The 18,808-nt window shown below is 40.0% G+C and overlaps 1 protein-coding gene across 1 annotated transcript; it reads right to left on the bottom strand.

Annotated features, from left to right (window-relative positions):
* Nucleotides 1-2,890: 2,890 nt before the first annotated feature.
* On the bottom strand, nt 2,891-10,879 carry LOC141684306 (uncharacterized). Its single transcript, XM_074489220.1, has one exon. The coding sequence runs from the start codon at nt 9,509-9,511 to the stop codon at nt 2,903-2,905; it is 6,609 nt and encodes a 2,202-aa protein (XP_074345321.1). The 5' UTR covers nt 9,512-10,879; the 3' UTR covers nt 2,891-2,902.
* Between the last annotated feature and the right edge of the window lie 7,929 nt (nt 10,880-18,808).

Genomic DNA, 18,808 nt, shown 5'->3' on the forward strand with positions numbered 1-18,808 from the left:
AATCAAAGGATCCCCCGAATGGTGCTTACTCCAAAGCTGATTTCCCTAGGCGTGGGCGCGCCCTTACATCCATTCATTAAGAGAATTCTGAAATGGTACGACGTGGCTCCAGTCCAACTATCACCAAATTCATATAAACTAGCCTGGGCTCTGTACATTATGTACCATAATTTGAGGTTGGGCGCGCCCTCAATGAAAGAGTTCAGCTTCTTTTACAGCATCAGGAAATCAATTCCCGGGTACCATTTTCTGGTAGTCAACAAATGGTTGAACAACAAAGGATTTAATGAAGGCAAAATTAGCCACGAGAGAGACTGGAAGGAACCATTTTTCTACATTTATGACGTCAAAAGGACGCGCGTTCGCTTCAATTTGGAACCAAGTGAGTTCAATGCTCTGGACGCGTCCACACTTTCAAGACGCGCCTTCCCTTTTATAATCCTTTTCTTTATTTTCCTTGTTGTAACCTATCATTCCTTCTTTTAGACAAAAGGACCCAGAAAGAGCTTACGGGAAAGAAGAAGAAGAGAGCAGAGAAGGTTTTGCAGTATGCCGAAAAACATTTCAACCTCAGAGACATGATTACCGAAGAGAATTTGAAGAAAATAGGAGCTTTGTCCCCACGAGTGGGTTCTCTCTGCAAATTTCGAGATTTCCACAATGGGAAACCCATCCTCACCGCTTCTGAAAAATCCAAAGGGCTCCAAGCCACAGAAATTATTCAGCCAGACGTCAACAAGAAAGTGGATTTAGAGCAAGGTAAGAAATCATTATATATAAGACGCGTCACGACTTTAGGACGCGTCATATTTAGCTTGACCTATAAACGTTACTATATATGCATTATCACTTTGGACGCGCCCTACCCCCCGGGCGTGTCTCATTATCACAGAAAACGTCTTAGGCAAGACGCGTCATTCTCACACCCATTTATACATCTTTGCATTCATCCATATCTGTCCTGCATGTAGATTTTATATCACGTTATGGGCGCGTCCTTCTTTCAGGACGCGTCTTTTTGCACATAACTAATTCCTTTTTATGTTTATACCGCAGATATGGCTTCACTCCCCAAAGGATTCGCAATTGGGGCTTCTAAAAAACTAAGGGCAAGGAAACAGGCTCCTACAAAAGTTGATCCACAGGCAAAAACCCCACCTCCTGCAGCAACTCCTTCTCCTCCTCCAAAGATAACTGAGACTCCCGTGTTTGACATTCCTGAGAAGGAAGAGGACGCGCCTTCTAAACGCCAAAAGATCATTCCTGACGATCAATCCTTTGTTCTCAGATACCTGGGCGCGTCCTCTGTTGGGGATTTTTCAGAGGAGGAAGTCAGAGGCTGGACTTTCAGAACGGAGCAACAAACAGAACAAGCCATGGTGAAGGCTGCTGCTGAGCTTCACCTTCATGCCAGACAGAGTGCCAACATGGCGGCAAGGCTCAGGGCGCGTCTTGCAATTACTGATACTGCAAAGTGCCAGGCCGAAGACAAAGTCAAATCTCTGGAAAAACACATTGCCCTGCTCACCCAAGAAAAAGATGCTGAAATCAGACGCCTGGAGGGGGAGAGGACGCGTCTTCAAGCAGATAAGGCTGTTTTGGAAGGCAATGTCACTGCAATGGAAAAACAAGTGGACAGCGTCATCACTCTGAACTCCACCATGCAGCTGGAGCTCGACATCCTGAATGATGATAGGCTGCATGGGTGGACAGAGGAGAAAAAGCTAGTTTACCAGCATGGTTTCCAGGCTGGGTTTGAAGAATGGTGCTCTGGGTTTATTGCCAACGACCCAGAGTATACATTCTCAAAGTTTGATGCAGATACCCAGATATGGGTAAACGACTTCAGGGTAAGGGCCGCAGACTCCATCAAAAACAAGAGGATTTTCCTGGGCTTAGAGGAGGAGGACGCGTCCCCTGCTCCTCTCCAAACTCAACCTCCTCCCGCAAATGATCAAGACAAAACCCTGGACGCGCCTCCTGCCTAGGACGCGTCCTATGTTTTCTATATATTTTTCCTAAACTATCTTTAAAGGCGCAGGCCCTTTGAAGCCTTGCAAATTGTAAAGACTATTTTTGAACCTCATTCACTTGCACTCTCTTTTTTTATCCTCAATCATTCACATGGGCGCGCCTTGTGTTTAGGGCGCATCGCCTTTGATTAATTTGTTATTATTTTCTCCCAATAAGCAAATATCCATTATGGGCGCGTCCTCTCTAGTTGGACGCGTCTTTGCTTGTTTTGGAAAGTGCATGAGCACGGCACTACACTGTACTTGTGTGTTTAACCAATGCACAAGGCACGACGGGGCGCGTCCTAACTGTTTGACATGCCTTAATGTTCTCTTAGAAATATTTCCTCTCAGGGAGGACGCGTCCTTGGTAGGGACTTGCTTTTGCTTTTAAATTATGAGCATCAACCAATATTACTTGGGCGCGTCCTTGGAAATACAAAATACATCACCCTTCCCGCTGGACGCGTCTTTGACAAGTACTTTTTCTTTTTCATAGTAACATCTTAGTCTAAAGGAGCATCAACCAAAATAACTTGGGCGCGTCCTTTAAAACAGTATTTTTCTTGAGTTTCCTTTATACAAAACCCTAGCTTAGGGCGCGCCCTATACTTAGGACGCGTCATGAGATCAAACAAATTGAGCAAATATCTTTTGGGAAAGTTTCAAAATTTTATTTATAATACGCTCTGGTGTCAAAAGTGCACCAGTCCCACGGCTACTGTGCTTTGTGGGAAAATTATTTCTAAAAATTGACCCTTCAACTAGTCCCAAGGTAAGTAGTACATGCACTACCCCCCTAGGCTAGGAGGAATTTATTTAATTCTAGCCTATAAACTGGGCATAAACCAAAATAATAAAAGAAATATGCAAGGGGCCAAAGCCACGCCTTACTGGTAATACTTTCGGAGATGTTCCGCATTCCAAGCTCGCGGAATCAGCTTCCCGTCCATGTCTTCAAGGTGATAAGTCCCCTTCCACAGGATAGACTTTATTCTGTACGGTCCTTCCCAATTAGCTCCAAACACTCCATGTTGGGGGTTCTTCGTATTGGGCATCACTTTCCTAAGTACCAAATCCCCCACCTTCAGCAACTGTCCTTTTACCTTCTTGTTATAATACCTTGCGACGCGCTGCTGATATGCTGCTAGCCTTAGCTGAGAATTTTCCCTCGTCTCCTCTAAGAGATCTAAATGAAGCCTTTGATTAACCTCAGCGTCCTCTTTCCCGTAACAGTCTCTGCGAAGTGATCCCGATCCAACTTCCACGGGGACCATAGCTTCGTAACCGTAAGTCAGCATAAACGGCGTTTCTCCCGTAGTAGATCGCGGTGTAGTGTTGTATGACCACATCACCTTCGGGAGTTCTTCAGGCCAATTCCCTTTACGTTCCTCCAGCTTGGTTTTGAGGGTATGTTTTATTATTTTGTTAACAGCCTCTGTTTGTCCATTGCTTTGAGGATGATAGACCGCCGCAAATTCCTTCTTGATTTTCAACTCCTCACATAACTGTCGCAACTCCTTGCTATCAAATTGTTTTCCATTGTCGGAGACCAGCTTGTAAGGGATTCCAAACCTGCATACAATTGAGTTGAAAACAAAATCTCTGATTTTCTTTGCGGTGATAGTAGCCAGTGGCATAGCTTCCGCCCATTTAGTAAAGTAATCGACCGCAACCACTGCATATTTGACGTCTCCTTTAGCTTTCGGCAATTCTCCGATAAGATCGATTCCCCACATGGCGAACGGCCATGGGCTTGCCATAGGCGTCAAGAGTGTAGCCGGCATAGACGAGTAGTTTGCAAAGCGCTGGCAGCGATCACATGCCTTGACGAAATTTGTAGCATCTTCTCTCATTGTGGGCCAATAATACCCTTGGCGCAACACTTTCATTGCCAACGAGCTACCCCCCGAGTGATTGCCACAGATTCCTTCATGCACCTCTCTTAGGATGTAATTTCCTTCTCCTTCTTCAACACACCTGAGTAGAGGTTGGTTGAACCCTCTCTTGTATAGGACTTCATCGTATATCACATATCTCGCGGCTTGATAACGGAGTCGACGAGCCATAAACTTATCTTCGGGGAGTGTTCCCTTGCGAATGTAAGCTAGAATGGGCGTCATCCATGTTTCTTTGGGAGCTTCATCCACTTGCATAGTTTCTATCTCTGGGATACTAGGAACCTCCTGGATTTCAAGAGGGATGGATCCTAACAACACAGCCTCTTGTTGTGACCCCATTTTTGCCAAAGCATCCGCATTACTGTTTTTCTCCCGCGGAACGCATTCCAATCTAACTTCTTTGAACATTCCAATCAGGCGCTGTACACATCTCAAGTATAATTCTGTTCGCGGGCCTCGCGCTTGAAATCCCCCATTCACCTGATTCACTACCAACTCTGAGTCACTTCTTGCAATTAAGTTTCGCACCCCCATTTCCAGAGCGATTTTCAGGCCATTAATCAGCGCCTCATACTCCGCATCATTATTAGTTGCATAAAACTTGAAATGAATTGCACTCATCAGGTGGTGGCCTTCCGGAGATACAAGTACTATGCCCGCACCTGCTCCTCCATTGTTAACCGCCCCATCCACATGCAAGATCCACCAAGGATGCGGAAACTCCTCCAAAGACTCCTCGGCATGAGGTGGATATAGCATCACCAAAGCTTTATCATCAATTTCAGAATCAAATTCCAGCAAGAAATCGGCTAAGGCTTGCCCTTTTATCGCTGTTCGAGGCACATATTCCAAATCAAACTGTCCCAGCTCCACGGCCCATTTCAGCATTCTGCCTGATGACTCTGGTTTGTGCAGGACCTGCCGCAGCGGGTATGCTGTACGAACTTCAACTCTATGGGCTTGAAAATACGGCCGCAATTTTCTTGACGCAAGAATCAGGGCGTAAACCAGTTTCTCCATACTTGTGTAGCGAGTTTCCGCATCGTGTAACCGCTTGCTCACGTAGTACACTGGTGATTGTTGCCCGTCTTCCTCTCTTACCAGAACCGCACTGATCGAATATTCAGACACTGCGAGGTACAGTATTAGATTTTCCCCCTCCAATGGCTTTGACAACATGGGAGGATGTCCCAGTTGCTCCTTGATTCTTTTGAAAGCCTCTTCACATTCTGACGTCCATATAAAGTCTTTCCCAGCTAATTTAATCGCCTTGAAAAACTCCTTGCATCTATCAGACGACTTGGAAACAAATCGATTTAACGCGGCGATTCTCCCAGTCAAACTCTGCACCTGTTTCACATTGGTAGGTGACTTCATATCCAACAATGCCTTGATCTTCGCGGGGTTGGCCTCAATTCCCCTGTGGTTGACAATGAACCCGAGAAACTTTCCCGATTCCACGCCGAACACACATTTTTGCGGATTTAATTTCATACGAAACCTCCTCAAGATATTAAACATCTCCGTCAGGTGCTTGATATGGTCAGTTGTCACCTTAGATTTCACCAGCATATCGTCTACATACACTTCCATGGTTCTCCCGATTTGGTCTTTGAACATCATGTTTACCAGCCGCTGGTAGGTCGCGCCAGCGTTAATCAAGCCAAACGGCATTCCTATGTAACAGTATAACCCCCTGTCTGTAATAAAGGATGTATGTTCTTGATCGGGGCCATACATCGGAATTTGATTGTATCCGGAGTATGCATCCATAAAACTCAACAACGCATGCCCTGCCGTCGCGTCAACCAACTGATCAATTCTTGGCAGCGGGAAGCTATCCTTTGGACATGCCTTATTGAGATCCGTGAAATCCACACATGTCCTCCACTTCCCATTCGGTTTCTTCACCAGTACTGGATTTGCAAGCCATTCGGGGTAGAACGATTCTTTGATCAACCCCACTTCCAACAACCGGTCTACTTCTTCTTTTAATGCTATCGCCCTTTCTCCACTTACTGGGCGGCGTTTCTGGCGTATGCCCTTGCAATTCGGGAGGATATTCAAACGGTGACACATTACTTCCGGGTCGATCCCTATCATATCTGAATGACTCCATGCGAAAACATCGAGGTTTGCAATTAGAAAGCGGGTAAGACCTCCTCTCATCTCCTCATCCAACTGAGATCCCACTTTCAAAACCCTGCTTGGGTCATTTTTATCAACTGGAATAGATATTGTGTCTTCGGCCGGTCCCGTTTTTTCAATAGGCATAGGGATCCTGGGATCCAAATCGAAATCAAAGTCTCGGGGGTCTTCAATTTCCACTTTTTCACCTGAGGGCGCGTCCTCGTTTGGAGGAGCATCAACCTCAACTTCATTCAAGGGCGCATCCTTCTTTTGAGGAGCATCAACCTTGCAGTTATCGCCGAGACCTTGCAAAATCTCACTTCTCCCTTCCAACTTTTCCCCGTTAACCTCTTTCCGCATGATTCCCCCTGTGTGACTCGCCACCACTTCTTCTACACTACGGATTTTCGAAATACGTCCCTGCATCACAAAAGAGTTCCCAGAGGTATTGGTTTCTTCCTTTCCGGGATTTTCAACAAAATAGTGGGCATGGACCTCTCCACCCGGTTTTGTATGAATATCTTTTACATCTTCAACTGGGAGACCTTTCCCTTCATACCTTCTTCTGCGAAATTCCTTGACAGCCTTGTGATAGCAGTCACGTGACTCATACTGTGACCCTCTCAGGCTGCCAACTCCGTTTGGCGTCGGGAACTTTATCATCAAGTGGTGTATCGAGGTTATCACCCTGAACGCACGCAACCAAGGTCTGCCGACCAGTACGTTGTGCGCGGAATCCTGATCTAGCACCTTAAAATCTATCATTTGAGTAACCGACAAAGCCCCTTCCCCAAGCGTGACGGGAAGTCTGACTGAGCCCATAACTCTCACTGCTTCCCCCGTAAAGCCATAGACGTGCGCATCTTCGAAATACATGTCACTATCTGGGAAACCCAGCTTTTTGTAGGTGCTATAGTACAAGATGTTTGTAGAACTCCCATTATCCAGGAACACTCGATGTACGTTCATTGCCCCAATAAGCATGGTAATCACCAGCGCATCGTTGTGAGGATGATGCACCCACCTAGATTCTTTTTCCCTGAATGTAATATCAGCGGACTCCCCCTTAAAGACCTTCGGGGGTCTATCTTCCAAGCTGTGGATGTTAGTGAGCGGTGGATGTCGCGCTTCTCTCGCGTTTCTTTCAAGTGCTCGATTACTGTCACCAACAAAAGGGTGTCCTCCAAAAATTGCCCTGATGCTGCCGGCCCTCTGAAACTTGACCTCCGCCGTTTTCTCAACATCCTCCGCCCGCGGGGGTTGTCTTTCATCTTTACCCTTGTCATCAAGTCCCCTGCGTCGCTTCACCTTGTCGATCCACTCTCCTAGGTGTCCAGCCTTGATCAATTCCTCAATCTCATCCCGCAAGTGACGACACTCGTGGGTGTCATGGCCAGTAGACTCATGGTAGTCACAGTACTTCTTTTTATCTCTGCTTTGCCATGAAGTTAGACGGTCGGGCTTCTTGAAGATTCCCCTGTCCTTATTTACCTCGAAGATATGATCAATGGACGCCGCCAGCGGGGTATAATTGCTGACTCTTCTCTCGTAGTTCGATGGTGGGCTCCATTCTCTTCGCGAGCTCACAGCGTTTACCCTGTTAGGGCTTCTGGCGTTTCGCCGATAACCCGGACTTACAGATCTGTCCCTTCTCTTGGATCGCCCCTTGGAGTTATAGGTATCATCATTCTTTTTTGTTTCTGCAAGCGACTGCTCGATTGCTTTGAACGACTCCGCTTGTGCGAGCACATCTGCCAATGACACTGGGTCTTTCCCTTGTAGGTGTTTCCAGAAATCCGTCCCCACACGCAACCCAGCTATAAGCAATATTTTCAACGTTTCGTCAGTTGCACCCCTCACCAAAGTAGATTCTGCGTTAAACCTCTTGAAATATGAAGTCAAACTTTCTCCTTCCTTTTGTTTCACATTAGCCAGCGTGGTAACAGGTGGTGTGTACTTCACCGCGGCTTGAAATTGTGTCAAAAACAAAGTTTTCATCTGTTCCCAGGATGTAATTACACCTGGACCAAGCTTTTGGAACCACTGCTGAGCACCTTCTCTGAAAGTGGCTGCCAAGAGACGGCATCGAGCCAAATCAGGTACTTGATATACATCCATTTCAATGTTAAAACGCCCCAAGAACTCTACAGGATCAGAGTTCCCGTGGAAACGCAAGTCGTTGGTTGTGTTCCGGTATCCCGCGGGCAATTGCGCCTCCCTCACAACAACAGCAAAAGGAGAAGGAGCTTGCGCTGTCGCCGTTACTCTTCCTCCCTCAAGATGGTTGAGTAACCGCTTGAGGTCGTTCACATTAAACGTCCCTACCCCAGGAATGGTTTGAACATTAGGCTGCTGGGGTTGCTCTGCGACTTGCTGAAATTCCCCTTGATTACCCCCCGGGTGCGGCGGAGGATCTCGCCGCCCCTCACCTTGAGGCTGCGGCGGTGGCATATTACCATTTTGGTTCTGAATGTTTTCCCGTACACGAGGTTCATCCTGACCGTGTCGCGGAATTTCATCATTATTCTGCATTCTTACTTGAGTCCGCCCGCCGTCCTGGTCATGAGGACGCGCTCCAGACCCATTACCAGTAACGCTGTGAGAAGCTACGGGAATAACGGCGGGGGCTTCTCCAGCGGAGTGCGCGCCACCTCTCCTACCATTGTAAGGGGCTCTTCCGTATTGATATCCCATTCTTCCTCGTCCATTCCTCTGATATCCCCGGTAGAAATTCCCGGGCCTTCCTCGCGGAGGGGCACGCTCGTGCTCGCGGTGCCGCATCCCGTCATCCCTTTGGAATGCGGGGGGCACACGCGTCGTATCACGGGGCCTCGCTTCTCCGGCGTTTCCTTCCTTTTGCCATTCTACCAGCAACATCCTCAAATCGTCGTCCTCCAACCTTATGCCAAGCCTCTTCTTCAAGGTTGAAAGATCCCTTCCTTCCTCGTCTTGGCTTTGAGCGTTCTCCACACGGCGACGCTCGTCCATCGTACGTCCAGACCTATGCGGGTGTGGCACTACCTGGTTGCCCAGGTGAGGCCTTTCTCTGCCTTCAGTGTCCTCGTCCGCAAGCTCTACAATAGGTTCTACATCGTCAGAATATTGCAAACGCCGCGGAGTGATTCGCGGGTTATCCCCGCTCCCCTGGGTATCTCCCTCAACTACAGGGGCTTTCCCCAAGGCATGACCGTGACGGGGGAAACGACGACCTCTCCTCGTCCTTCGACGCTCCACCGTGTTCAGTCTTGAGTTAAAACTGTTAAGAGTATCCCCCATGCGATATAATTGCTCCAATATATCAGTGTTGCTGATGAGAACTGGAGGTGTCCCCCCCACATCTGGAGCCCTTGGTGGGTCCGCCATGTTTCTGGGAACGTAAGGTTCGTGGCGAGTATAACGCCCCCCGCCTTCCCCTTCTGACCTGCTGTCACTTCCATCATAAGAACTTCCATCACGATTGTAAGACATCTTTTCCTCCTAAGATTGCGACCTTAATTAGCAGCCCCTCCTTCTAGCGCCAATTTGTTGACGGAGGAATTTGGTATCAACAAAGATTGAGGTTTCTCGCCGGAATTAAGATCTGTGACGGTGGTTCTTTGCCGGAAACTTAAGCGGTGTATGGTTGATTGTGGTTGTTTTAGGCTGAGATTGATCAGAGTAAGTGGTGGCTCTCTTATCAGCTCTCAACTTCTTACCCTCTCAATGTGCCTACGTACCCTTTATATAGGGATCAAGCCTGACGTAGTTCTCGTAGAACAAGAAGTCTAACGCGTTGAGACTTCTTACTCCTAAGCCCAGTAGAAGCCCATCCGATATCCATCTTCCGCTAGCTTTAGGAATGTCCAACTATGAGGCCCAACCGCAAAGGCCCAAGGCTCGTCCGTAATCGTAGGACTTCACGGATAGTGCATCTCCCTGCGCAAGGATAACACTCCGCTACAGCTATCTCCCTTGATTTACGAACGCAGGTATAGCCGCGGTTCACCCCAAGTGCCAGACGCGTCCCTGTCCCCCGAATGAGGATAACCCACCAGATAGCAGGACAGGTGATCCCAAGCTCTTGGGTGCAAAGTGCAGGATGACTCCAAAGTTCTCCAACGAGGACACCCGTTGAATACAAGAACAGAGCTCCCAAAGCACACACCAAAGTAAACCCCACATCCCCAACGAGGACACCCGTTGAATACAGGAGGAGGCCTTCAATCATCAGGCATACCCCTGGAGGCCTTCAAGCTTTTCACGGACATCCCCCTCCTTGACCATCTCAAGGAGGGAATTCTTCATAGAGTACCTGCAACAAACACATTAGTAAAAATAATCCTCCATCGCTCCTTTCCATGCAAGCTTTGTCTTGAACTCAACATCAAATGTACACAGATCAAACTCAGGACGCGTCCTTTCTAATTGGGCGCGTCCTAACTCCCACAAATCAAAACCTGTTTCCTCATCAATCGTTCTTTATAGCAATCAAAATCACAGGACACGTCCTAGAGCTTTGGGCGCGTCCTTAACCTCATCAAACTTGCAACATCCCCTCTAAACCATCATACACAGCATTTCGCCTCCTATGACATGTCCTCGCTAACTTAGACGCGCCCTAGAGCGCCCATCACCATAAGATTCCATCTGCCAAGCATTTTCATAAACATTGGCGCGTCCATAAATTCTGGGCGCGTCCTCCCTTGACCATGCACTCTTCTCGCTTCGTAACTTATTTCTTCCAAAGTAGGCGCGTCCTAAGGTACTGGACGCGTCCTCTCTTCCACAATGCAATATCGGGTTTGACTGTCTGTAAGCCGCATTTGACCCGAATCAATCTCAATGCCAAATTTTGGGCATAACAAGTAACAAGCTTCTTAGCCCACGAACTCATTACCCAAAATTCAAGTCATTGGACTGAATATAGATGCAGAGAGAACCATTCAGCAGTCCAAGGTCTGATTCGTCGGAAGTACGCAGCTATGCAAACCGTGTCAGTACAAGTACTAAAAACTCTGAGCGAGTAGGATGAAAGATTGGGATAAAAATTGTGTAGGAATTCATAAGATAACGGTGATAGGTTTAAAGAATACGTAGGACAAATGGTAGTGCCGTAGCTTTATCATCGATTTGAGCCAATGATCTTAAATTTTATTGGTTAAATTGATTAATTTTTGACCGAAGATTAAACGTATTCTAAAAGTATTTGAAAAAACTGAAAATTACATATTAAAGTAGATTAATGTTTTTTCAATAATATATTTTTTCTCATTTTATTAATTTATTAAATATTGATAAACTTCGGTCAAAATTTGTTCAATTTAACTGCACAAAAGTGAAATATGCCAACTAAAAAAAACTGAGGGAGTATTTATTTTTAGAGAACAAAAATAGAAATATATTTTAAGTTGAATACTAGGTGGAGCAAAATCTAAACATTTTTTTAATTTGAATATAGGATTTTTAAAATAAAAACTTTCTTCATTAGTTTCTTTTTTTAGAGAACAAAATTGTAAACTTTTTTTTAAGTTGAGTAGAAGATAAAACAAAATCGGAATTTTTTTTAAAGTTGAATACAAGATAAAATAAAATCACAACTTTTTTTAAGTTGAATACGATATTTTTAAAAATTAAAATAAAAGCCTCTTAATAATTATAAACCTAATCAAAATTGTTAAATAATTAATTGTGTCTATATAAAATCATTATTGTGGTGTATAATCGTCCTTTTTCAATTTTCTATGAATCTTCTCCACATATAAATTTTTAGTGATGTTAAAATTTTAGATTTATGTATATGAAGAATTTAATCTCTTTCATTAATTATTCTTTTTTAGGTTTTGCAAATGCTACAAATATATCATTCTTACACAATATAGTTTTATATTAATTATCTATAAATGATTATATTATATTATTTTAAATTGATATTTGTATAACAATTTTTATTAATTTTTCTTTCAAAATTTGTGATGTTCATAAATTTGATCTATTGTTTTTTTTTTAATTTGAGACTATGTGATTTAAATCTTTGCTGTTAAAAGGAAAAAAAGACATATATTTAAAGGTAATATATTTGATATTATTTGAACATACATGTAACTAAATTAAATATTTTGTAATTATATTATCATGATATATATGTAATGTATCTATCTAAAGTCAAGTCACAGAATACACAGACAGGGGTGTGTGAAGTGTTCGATAGAACATTGTGTCAAAATTTGGAGTGCATATTTTTTCGATGTATATGTACATATATTTATATTTTTTTGAAAAATAAAAAAAATTAAGTATAAATTTTTTCCCCAAGAAAATAACTGAATATTTTTAAAGTAAGGTTGAAAAATTATAAACGTTGAATAATTATACATTATTATTTGAAATTTTTTTAAAAAGTTAATATTAATATTAAATATTTAAATATAAGTCACAGATATTTTTGGAAAAAAATTCACAAGTAAAGTATGTAATGAAATATTTACTTTTGATGAATAATTTAGACTACTAATATTAATGAATTCATTAAAGTTAATATAGAGATACTATTTTTATTAGTTATTTTGTATACTATATTATATTTTAATAATTCAATCTGTAGGTTTATAAAATTGTTTTGAATTATATCTATATTCAATATTTACATATTCAATGGATAAAGTTAATTTAAAAATTAAATACGATATACATGTATATTCAAATAAGTACATATAAATTAACTTTATTATGATTGTGATTGTTTTTGTTTATAATTATTATTTATTAATATTTATGTACTTATAATATATTTTTTATATTTTAGTTTATTTTTAAGTTATTTTTAATTTATTTAATATAATTCAAATTTACAACGGGTGTCGATAATATACAAACTGTATTTTTTATGTAATTTATATAAACTTCTTATTTAATAATATATATTATATTGTTTAAGAAAATAAATTTTATGGACTTTGCGAATCGCGGCTTAGTTGACTAGTACTTATATAAATGAGAAGACAGATGCATTTAGGTCGTGCCTCTCTGTAATGCCCTCAAATCCGGGATCAAGGGATTTGGTCGTCACTATGAAATCTCAATCCAAAATAACCCGTTTAATCAATAAACAAATGCCAGCAGAAGATATTTATCATTTATGACCCCAAACTAATCCACGATCTTTTAAGGTTACAGTTCTAGAAACATGTTAGGAATATATGTGTATTAGTTTGATGATAAGTTAAACAAAACACTTAAGTAGAAATCTAGTGTTTGTAGCCTCAACGGATAAGACCACTTTGGCTATCCGTTGATGGAGTTGCTTTACTTAGAAATAAGTTTAGTATTGTAGCACATTTCAGTATTTATAAATGAGTTATAATTCTTAGAAGTTGTAGGAAATTATAAGTCATGTTGACTACTAGTGGATATGCAAATAGGAGGGCTAATTGCAAATATTTCATGCTTTGTAATTTTGTATAAATGAAGTAGTATCAACTGGTAAATTAAAGACCTTCAACGGATGAGAAACAAAGCCTCAACGGATGTCTCTAAAGTTTCAACGGATAACATCTATCAACGGATGAGTGCATCAACGGATAAAAGCTTCAACTGCTAAAGCATCAATGGGTAAGAGCATCAACGGATAAAGCCACCAACGGATGAAAGCTTCAATGGATGTTCAGTTCCATAACAGTTGATAGTGACAATTCATAAGCTGACAGAGGCACATGGGTTGACAAAGACAATTGGAATGTGGTAGTCTCTTAGAGGAATCAAGAAAAAGCAGCATTTCCATTCTGGTGCAAATAAGGAAGTATTCAAAGATTCACAGATTATCTTATATTGCATTGGATAGAAAAATGAAGAAGAAACATGTGAAGAACTATTTTATAATTGTATTTTATCTTTGTCTTCACTTGAAATACTTGGTGATATATAAACCAAGTTGCAGCTAGTAATTAGGTGTGAATTTTCAAGAGCTGTTTAGAAAAATTTAGAGCGAAAATCATCTAGTTTGTACTAGGAAGCAGCTGTGAACAATTCTTTGTATCACAAATTTTCTGAAATACACATCTCTGGTGGAACAACAAATCCACCAGAAAAGTTTTTAGAGCCTCTGTGTTCTTTACATTTGTGTTTTGAATATATATCTGTTTACACTTGCTTAAAGTAATTCGCACACATCTGTTCATCATAAACTTAGCTTTTGAAACTGCTCAAAACTTGAAAAAGTTTTGAGTTTTACATTCAACCCCCCTTCTGTAAATCTCATTGTTAGTTCCTTGGGAATAACAAAACAAGATATCCAAAATCTATAAATAAATTTTGACTTTCTTTTAAAACTTTTTTCAATGATTCCAAACCTTAAAACTTAACCCGCTAGTATAACTTCGAAAAGAAGTATACTAGGCCCAAATACAATACACAACTATAATATAATATAATATAAACAACTTTACACAATAAAATTCCGGTATCAAATGAGCAAGTGGTGTCACATCACCAATAAACTATTCGCCATATAAGAAAAGTGGAAGTTTGAATATCACAACTTGACAAAACTATCAAAACCTGAAAAATAGGCTTCATGACAGCCTCTGGAATATTACGTGATTGAAAACGAGTGTTAGAGAATATATCCTCTAACAGATACCTCTTTTTGAGAGATGTCAAAAGAAGTTACAGAAAGAGAAGGTATTGCCAAGGTCTTAATAGTTATCTTCTATTTGAACACTTCTGTTGACTCGTCATCTGATTCTAGACACTTCTTTATGTTCTATGGATATCAATATCGATTCATAGTAGCCTCAGAAGATTCCACAATAGACATTTGCAGCTGCCAGGAGTTCTATCCAGCTCAACATAACCAACTCAAACTAGTATGCCTATCTTAATTTACCAGTTGGTACTATATCCAATAGTCCAACACGAACTCTATATGAGCTCTGGCGTCCTTACATAACTATACATACTCCTACCACTCTCGTTTCTAGTTTACTATAACCTCAGCTCTGATACCAACCTGTAACGCCCCCAAATCCGGGGTCAAGTGATTTGGTCGTCACTGTGAAACCTCAATCCAAAATAACCCGTTTAATCAATAAACAAATGCCAGCAGAAGATATTTATCATTTATGACCCCAAACTAATCCAAGATCTTTTAAGGTTACAGTTCTAGACACAAGATATTCAAATTCCATAAATAAATTTTCACTTTCTTTTAAAACTCTTTTCAATAATTCCAAACCTTAAAATTTAACCCGCTAGTATAACTTCGAAAAGAAGTATACTAGGCCCAAATATAATACACCGCTATAATATAATATAATATAAACAACTTTAAACAATAAAACTTACACTAGTCTGCAAACCCTGGACCAACCACCTTAAAAAAACTTCTTCTTTGCTTTCTCGAATTACGCGGCTAAACAACGCAAGTTAATCCTCACTGGAGGTTAAATTTGAAAACAGGCAACTATGAGCGAAAAAAATGCTGAGCAAGTTCATTATAGCATATATAGGGTTATTTTGATATAAAACTGACATCTGCAATAGCGCGGGATATTTTAAAATCATAATTGCTGAAACAGAAAATTTATTAAAGAATCGGATAACTGTTTCTCACTGTATTCAAAACTGTTTTTGATATTTTTGAGCGAAATGCTTCAACAATACTTTGAATCTGGACGAGAATAAAACTCGTAAAACAGTGTTTACGGAAATATCGTAAACAACAATAACATGAACCAATGATTATGCCGAATCATAAACTTTATTCAAAATCGAACTCTTGATATTAATACTCATTTTGTTTTCATATCAAATTAGATATCAATACGAACTTTGATGCTCACAATATCCCATACTGAAATCAATATCAATCATCTATACTAATACCACCTTTGATATTTAACAACAAAGTAAGTATCGGCATAAATCAGAAATTGAATCAAAACTGCATTTCACCATTAATCCAAAACAGAAACAGTTGATAAATCATTTATTCTATGATTATCAAAAACAATATAATAATTTAGATTGGGATCATTCGCCGACGGACGTACTATCACATGCTGATCAGCCCGTGTGATAGCACAAGGTCATGATTCATAGAAACATGTCCCAAAAACACGAGTACTCAAATAAAAGGCAATATATCTGCCTGTGGCACAAATTGTGTCATAATATTTCATATGACACTTAAAAATAGCCCTCCGCTGGACCGTCCGCCCCGGTCACTTACGCATTGATCCAATCATAAAACCTTTTATTAAAAAGGGGTCGTCAAAATTGACACCCAAAATAATTGTATTCCCCAATTTACTTGGGCAGGAATATTCACAACCAAATCATCTTTCTCAAAATTAAATACATTTATAAATCCAGTAATTTGATGAGTAAAAATATTTAACTATTTTGAACATTGAATAACAGAGAGTTCTTGCATAATAAACATTAAATTCAGCAATATGTAAAACATTTATCTATTTTGAGCTGAGATTAGGGAAAGCAATCCTTGCATAAGAGGATTCAAAAGAAATATCACTTGAATAATAAGTGATGATTAGGATACTTGCCTTTGAGATTTAGCAGTTAGTCACACTCGCAAAGACGCATCTATTCTGATATTATGTCTCAAAACATCACCGTCTTTCCTTTCGACAATTCACTGATATGTTGCTCCTGCAATTGCTAGAAGCCCGATATCCAATACCATTCCATTTCATCCTTCCCAATGTCTGGTCCTGATCAACTCGAGCGATCCACATCTATAATTAAAAGATACAACTTTAATCGTCTAAACGATAATAACTCGACAAGCTGCGCGTCAAAATCCTATTGTCTACCCATACGATAGCCCACACATAATTACCACAGTCAACACAAGAATCTTGACCCACGTACACACGTAATTCACATAGTATGCAAGCACATAACTCATGTAGCACATAATACATATAACACATGACTCGGTTCGTCAAAAGGTTCGATTCGGTACGTTTAAAATTGAAATCGAGTCAAAATATGATTTATCGATCAATAATCGACTCAGAATGATTCGTAAAACAAGCGACCTTTCAAAACAAAAGGATTTAGGTCTCAAAAATATTTTTAATGAAAGTGGAATATTTTTCTAAGTCTAGACGCGTTCGTTTCGTATTAAATGGATGAACGGTCTATTTTCTACGAATAAAATAAAAATAATTGAGAATACGTCAATTAATAAAATTAATTGATTTATAAATACCTAAATATAAATTTTAAAAGCTCAAAAATATTTTTTTAGGAATTATTTGACTTAATTATAAATATTTATACTTTATTTAACTATTTATAAATAAAAATAATTGATTAAATGAATTAATCAATCAATTAAATTTATAAGTAATTAACTAAAATAAATTAAAAATAATTAAATAAAATTTAGATTTTCTAAAATAATAAAAGAGAATAATTTTTAGAATTTAAAATAATTTCGTTAATTATTTAAAATAATTAACCAAGTTAATTTTTGAACATAAAATAGATTTTAGGAATAAAAAAATAGAATTTTGAATTTTATTTTTAAAAGAATTCTGCACAAACTGAATTTAAATTGGGGTTTAGGGTTTCCATGGATCGAAACCGGGTCAAACATCAGACCCATCGGATTAAAAAAGAAAAATCGGGTCACCAAGAACCCTATGAACAAGCCGGAATTTTTTGCAGAAACCGGCGAGTTCTTCGAGTTCCGGCGAACCCCGATTGGCATCCAAACTGATCTGTTTCCTCCGCTTTACCATCCTAATTCATTATACGCCTACCCAAACTTTCAATAAACCCTGATCTAGTTATTCGTGACGCCATATATACCACAGCCGGCGACAATCGCCATTAAAGCCGGTCAAATACCGAGCTTTTCCGGCGAGTCGTGATTTTTCCCGATTCAATACCAAACTCAATCAATAATACCTCAAATTAAAGCTGGTAATCAGTACAATCAACCTATACTCTTATAAACATCGAATCAACATCAAATAATTCACAAATTCAAAAATTAAAAACGAAATTATTTTAATTTACTCCCGATTTCATTTAACTATCAATTAACAACAACAATTATGCAAATCGATTCTAATTAACACCAGGAATCATAATTCTTCCTTATAAACATCAAACAATGAATCAATAACATAGTCCTGATCTTCGTCGATTCCGACGAACGGGCCGAAATAGAATACCTGACCTTAAATCGTTATTCTGGTGTCGAATTATTTGTCTCAATTCAGGCTTTATCACAGTACCAAGATCAACACAAACGGATGGATGAATTGATCAGAAATTATGTTTCTTTGAAATATGTTCTCGAGGTTTATCAGATAAGGAAGAAGGAATGTTTATCTGTTTGGTTTTTGATTTTCTAAAAAAATAAATACAGATATACTTGATAGCTATTTATACTCAGTAACTTATTCCCGATAAATCGCAACTCGGTATCATTTATCTCTTTATTTAAAATCACAAGCCCAAAATAATAACTTATGGTAAAATATAATTTATAATTAATTACAATTTTTATATCAAAATTCCCCGAAAATTACGTACATGTCAAAAATACGAAAAAAACGGACTATTCGAATAACCCATAATTTTATAAAAGTATAAGTTCAGATTTTGAGGCCTTTGACGTCCCGGTGGGGTCCCGGTCCGTTGATTTTTGAGAAACCGAAACCTTTACTAAATTAACAGAAAATCCTGAAAACGCATATAATGCATGCAAACGCACATAAGATTAGACAAAACAAGTACCTCGATAGAAACGCA

Source organism: Apium graveolens, chromosome 9 (genome assembly GCF_009905375.1).
Source record: "Apium graveolens cultivar Ventura chromosome 9, ASM990537v1, whole genome shotgun sequence".
NCBI lineage: Eukaryota > Viridiplantae > Streptophyta > Magnoliopsida > Apiales > Apiaceae > Apium > Apium graveolens.

Bases quoted from the DNA above. Each gene is read 5' to 3' on its own strand.
- LOC141684306 (XM_074489220.1), bottom strand. From the start codon at position 9,511: ATGTCTTACAATCGTGATGGAAGTTCTTATGATGGAAGTGACAGCAGG.